Source organism: Vigna umbellata, chromosome 5 (genome assembly GCF_029865625.1).
Source record: "Vigna umbellata cultivar VRB3 chromosome 5, Vumbellata_1.0, whole genome shotgun sequence".
NCBI lineage: Eukaryota > Viridiplantae > Streptophyta > Magnoliopsida > Fabales > Fabaceae > Vigna > Vigna umbellata.
Window position 1 is genome coordinate 53,223,463 of NC_142169.1, and position 5,788 is coordinate 53,229,250.

A 5,788-nucleotide genomic window follows, 5' to 3' on the forward strand; every position below is an offset into this window, starting at 1 on the left:
AACTCTTAATTAGCAAAAAGCTTGAACAATAAACTGCATAACAGTTCACAAAATAAGCATAAATTATCTGTGAGCAAAATTAATATTATTTATAGGGTGAGTCTCATACTAGTCTTAGAGTAATAGGAAGTGTAACAACTGAAACCTTGACCTAAGTCCAGTAAGGTAGGGTACACTAGATGAAATGCAACGGTGACCAGACACCATAAAATTTGTATCGTCATTAAGAACATATCTGGTTGGTGGCTAATTTCAATTTAATTTCCAAAACCAGAGTTTGACCTCCTAGTGTATTCTGCAACTAGTTGCGCTAGAGATGAAGATTTGTCCTTAAGAAGTTTCTTAGGCGAATCATATTCTTCTATCAACCCTGCAGGATCAATATGAAGAGAAATCATATTCACATTTATCATGAGAAGAAAAGGAAAAATATTGACAAATCAAGAAGGAAGCTAAATGATGCTGCATTTCACGACAAAAGTGATTATTCCTTGGATAAAGACTAAATTAGCATGAGGAAAGACACAAAGTGATGCACACCTTGATTTAAGAATAGAACCATGTCACTGTCGATGATAGAAGTTATCCTATGAGCAATGGTAATGACTGTGCATTCTGAAAAATGTTGCTTAACTGTTTGCTGAATAATATTATCTGTGGCTGTGTCAACAGATGCAGTAGCTTCATCAAGCACCAAGATCTTGCTTTTCTTCAGGAGAACACGGCCTAGGCAGACCAACTGCCTTTGACCCATACTCCAATTTTCTCCATTCTCAGTCACTGCAAAAACTCATAGCGATAAGTAACACTTCCTTACTACATTTAGACATATAATTGAAACATGCTAAATCATTATTCAAAGTTTTGAGAAGTCAAACCTATGGAGTCCAGCTTCCCTTCTTTTTTCCTTACATCATCTCCAAGTTGGCACATATCTAGAGCCTGGAATGATTCTTATTAGAATTTAACATGTATCACCTGCACTAAATAGACAAGTTTCTCATAGTTTCAAACAAAACCAAATTACCTCCCAAATCTGTTCATCTGTGTACTCTTCCAGTGGATCCAGGTTGGTTCTTATAGTCCCTTCAAACATCGTTGGATCTTGAGGAATAATGCTGAGTCTAGACCGCAAATCATGAATTCCAATCAAAGATATGTTAATGTTATCTATTAATATTTTTCCATCCATAGGTTCAATAAGGCGGAGAAGTGTTTGCACAAGAGTTGATTTTCCACTTCCTGTTCTTCCCACAATACCAGTTTTTGATCCAGCAGTAAAAGTGCAAGTAAGACCTCGTAAAACAATAGGCAAATGAGGAGCATATCGAACCTGCATCACAGACATTCTCAATAAGGGTATATTCCATACAAAAACCGGAATTGGCTTTAACCAAGAAAATGTTACCGAAGCCTTCAATTCAGAATATAACAAATGAATAATCTTTTGAAATGTACCTGCAAATTCCAGATATGAACCTCTCCAAATGATGGCCAAGAACAATCCGGTTGGTTATCTTTACTCACAAGAGGAGCTTCACTTGGGAGGGATGTGTACTGGAGTATTCTCTCAACAGATATAATTTTGTTCTCCAAGTCGCAAAGAAACCAGATTACTTTAGTTTGCACAGTATTTAGATTAAGTCCATATGTCACAGCCAATCCCGCAATGCCTTGGAAAAAACAAAATTGGAATGAAAGATGAATGAAGTGGTTTGCTCAGTGTCATTAAAGAGTAACATATTCAGAGAATTTATGTCCTTTGAAGTACTCACCAGGAGCAGTCATTGAATTTGGGAAAGATACCAAGAATACCAAACAGAAGGCAAATATGACAGTGGATAAAATATCCAATCGGAAATTTAGCCATTCAATTGCAGTGGCGCTGTAAAGTTTGGGTTGGGAATATCTGTCTATCAACTTCATGTTTATGTCATTAAATCTTGATTCTTGTTCAAAACTTCTTATGGTTGTTGATCCAGAAATTGTTTCAGAAAAATGTTGTATAACCGGAGCTTGGCATGTACCAACCAATCGTGCCAATTCTCTTGCAGATGCAGAATAGTACCGCTACATTCATCGAATCTCTTTGTTAGCATTTACATTGGTAATCTTTGCACAATGATATCAATCAGATTCATATTTTTCTTCCCTTAACTTCTTAGAAATGTGAAAAATTAAGTGCATTTCAAATACTAAATCAATTAGAAGGAAAACTTTTCTGACAGCTGGAGTTAAGAGTCTTCAAATTATAAAGGTTGGATATTATCCAAAACTACCTGGTACCATATGCTAGCTGCCATGACAGGTATCAATACTATGAACACCTGCCATGCAGCTTGAGACATCACAATAACATTTCCCAATAGTTGAACCAGATTGAGGGTAATTGCCCATAATATGTTTGCAATATACATATCTAGCGAGCTTTGGTCTATTGAAGCCTGCAACAAATAGAAAAACTATGATTTAGTCAACGATTACATTCAATATGGTAATTTGAAAAGGAAAATCAAAGGAAGTCTAACTTTCGAAAACAATGCAATCAGCCATTTACTTCAGCTAAAAAAGTCTCTTCAAATTAAGCGAATGAAGAATATCAACACAAACTGACATACTCTGTTGAGTATTCGACCACTTGGGGTGGAATCAAAAAATGATATTGGTGCTCGAAAAATACACAAATGCATTTTATCGAAGAGTACAGTGGCTGTCTTGTATCCAGCTATCACAGCAAGAAATGATCTGGCAAAGGTGAAAATGGAACTTCCAATTGCCAAAGCGACATAGACAACCATGAGTGTAAAGCTTCCAATATCAGTTTCTGCTGTTGCTGTAACAGGAGTTGCTACAGTCATCCAATAATTGCTTGCAATCTGAAAACCCACAGTGAGTATCTGCGAAAGTAATATGAAGGGCACAAGAGCTCCTCCATAAGCTGTTGTGATGTATTTCCAGTACACTTTAAACCCAACTCTACCCTTTTCTCGTTCTTCTTCTTGAACGAGTTGTCCTTTGGGCTCAACTGTGCCGTTTGGCTTATCATTTTCAACACGTATGTCTTCCACATTTTGCTCAAGTTCAAAATCACTTAACGAATTTGTTTTCTCATCGGTGGTACTTGATGCTTTAAATGTTGGTCTTCTCTCTAAAGACTTAATTGAAGACAAAGCTGCTCTGTGTGCACCTACAAGTTCCATAAAATCTGTGCCTGTCTTGAGAATGTCATTGTATTTTCCTGATTGAGTTATCCTTCCTTCTCTCATGACCTAGATAAAGTTGTGACCAAGACAAAAATTCAGAGAAAATAGTCAATTGACCAAATGCAGATGTTTCAATTCTTGAATATGTATGATTCAATCACTCACCAATATTAGATCAGCATCAGGTAAGAACTCTACTTGATGTGTTACGTATATCACAGTTTTTGATTTTAAAAGGCCAAGCAAGCATTCCTGAAACAGTGTAGTGTAATGAAAAATCAAGCCAAATTATGTTTGACATATGTTGGTGTATCCATGAACTCACATGCTGCTCGACATTGCAGAGATTAGATACAGAAAACTCCACTGCGAATTTTTATACTCACATCTGGAGAACTCTAAACTCATAGACTATTTGAAACACGTATGTAAGGAACTGAATAGATGTAAAGTGTTAAAAAAGATTGAACGACTGTAACGAGTATTTGGAAGTTTAAAATTACATTACCAAGAAAAAAAAAATAGATTACACAGAAAATATTAGTTTAGAAAAATATAGAACCTTAAAGAGATGGGATCCTGTATGAGCATCAACGGCACTGAAGGGATCATCAAAAAGATATATATCAGCATCTTGATATAGAGCACGAGCTATTTGCACTCTTTGCTTCTGACCACCACTCAAATTGATTCCTTTCTCCCCAATAATGGTGTGATCACCGAATGGTAGAACCTCAAGGTCTTTTGTCAAGGAACATGCTTCTAGCACCTTCTCATACTTTTCAATGTCCATCTCTTTACCAAATAGTATGTTGTCTTCTATCTTTCCACTCTGTATCCATGGCGATTGAGAAACATAAGCCTTTGTTCCACATATTTTCAATGTCCCAGATATCTTTGGTACTTCCCCTATAATACAAGAAAGTAAACTAGACTTGCCTGATCCAACAGTACCACATACAGCTACTCTCATACCATGATAAACATTGAGATTTATGTTTTTCAATGTTGCATTAGGAGAACATAAATCCCACGAGAAGTTTCCATCCACTAATTCAATTGCCTTGTCAGAACTACCCCACGGAAGCTTCTGTACTATATCAGTCTGCAACTCATCTAGTCTAAGAAATGATGCAATCCTATCCAGAGAAACTTTAGTTTGTGCAATCGTAGAAATTGTGTCAGGAAGACTGTAGATGGGCATTTGAAGAATTCTGAATGTTGCAAGTGCAGACAAGACCTTCCCTGATTCAAGTGGTATCCCCACAAGAACACAAGCACCAAACGTAACAACTGCAATAAAAGTTGGGGCGTTGTGGAAGAAGAATCGAATAGTTGCTGTGCCAGCAAGAAATTTCCTTAGCCATGTCTCTTCACTCTTTCTAATCTGAATAATCTTTGATAAGAACTTCATCTCCCATGCTTGCAGTTTTAGAATCCTCATATTCTTAAGTATCTCAGACGTAGCCTTCATTCTTTTATCTTTGAATTCCATTATCTTGCCTTGGAACTTTTCTTGCAATGATGCAACAGGATGGTTTAGCAACATCACAATTACAGTGGCAGCAAGAGCAGCTAACGAAGCAACACCCACACTTTTATAGAGAATTAACAGGGCCAAAGCAAGCTGCAAAACACACATCCATGGATCATGCATGTACCAACAGAATTCGCCAATTCTTTCAGCATCGACAGTCATTAAGTTGATGATTTCCCCAGTACTACGAAGGTCCTTTGATTGACACGAAAGAGTCAAACCTTTAGCATAGATCATTTCCACCAACATGGATTGCATTCTAACCCCAACCTGCTGAAACCTAAACATCCAGTGCCTCTGTGAAAGACACTCCACAAGCTTTGCAGCAACAAAAGTCGCAGCCAAAACATAGCCTTCATTTTTAAACATGTATTCTCCGTTGAGGTATCGAACAAGGATGTCAATAAGAAAGGGTCCAACGTAAGAAGCACAGGCATAGAGGAATGCAAATAAACCTGATAAAAAGATCCCTTGCCATGTCGACAAGAATAATACCTTCACCAGCTTAAGTGTGGTCACATTTTTAACACTACCACACTCTGACTCGAGTTTTCTTCTAAAAGTTGGATAAACCCCATAGGCACTGTCAGCAGTAGCAAGAAGTGGGAGGTCTTCATGGTTTAAAGTCTTGTCATTTCCCAGTGTTATTAATGGAGTGATCCATGAGAAAGAAAGAATACTGAAAAATCCAGCATTTGAATATCGGGTCAAATTTTCATTTCCTCTGGTCTTAATAGGATCAGAATTGTTGATTGAAGTAGAGTCACCATCCAAAAGAGGGTCTTCAAGAGGGGCAAGCTTGGCCATATTGCTAACAGAACATCCAATATAACATAGAAATAAAGCCGTAATAGTGGAACCTACGTCAGAAACAAGGCAATAAAAAGACAAGAAGAAGTAAACACAAGCAGCACAAAATTCTGAACAAACATGGGCGTTCTGATGTATTTTCAAGGTCAAATCAGAAAGTGTGGCGAACTCCTCTGAATCATCATGTTTATACAAGTAAAACTCCCTAAGTAAGCATAACAAAAGGTTGAACACAAAA

At 37.2% G+C, this 5,788-nt stretch overlaps 1 protein-coding gene across 1 annotated transcript; it reads right to left on the minus strand.

Annotated features, from left to right (window-relative positions):
- Nucleotides 1–5,788, minus strand: LOC124837457 (ABC transporter C family member 3-like). The gene is made up of 10 exons (XM_088116203.1): nucleotides 3,766–5,788; nucleotides 3,369–3,455; nucleotides 2,619–3,269; nucleotides 2,280–2,444; nucleotides 1,776–2,070; nucleotides 1,459–1,673; nucleotides 1,028–1,333; nucleotides 879–942; nucleotides 541–780; nucleotides 1–370 (listed from the first exon to the last, which is right to left on the minus strand). Exons 1-10 carry the CDS (start codon nucleotides 5,545–5,547, stop codon nucleotides 258–260), a joined length of 3,918 nt encoding a protein of 1,305 aa, XP_087972329.1. The 5' UTR covers nucleotides 5,548–5,788; the 3' UTR covers nucleotides 1–257.

Bases quoted from the DNA above. Each gene is read 5' to 3' on its own strand.
- LOC124837457 (XM_088116203.1), bottom strand. From the start codon at position 5,547: ATGGCCAAGCTTGCCCCTCTTGAAGACCCTCTTTTGGATGGTGACTCT. The intron at 2,071-2,279 runs GTAGTTTTGGAT...CGATGAATGTAG, and splicing joins CAGCTAGCATATGGTACCAG to CGGTACTATTCTGCATCTGC. The intron at 1,674-1,775 runs GTGAGTACTTCA...GTTTTTTCCAAG, and splicing joins AAATTCAATGACTGCTCCTG to GCATTGCGGGATTGGCTGTG.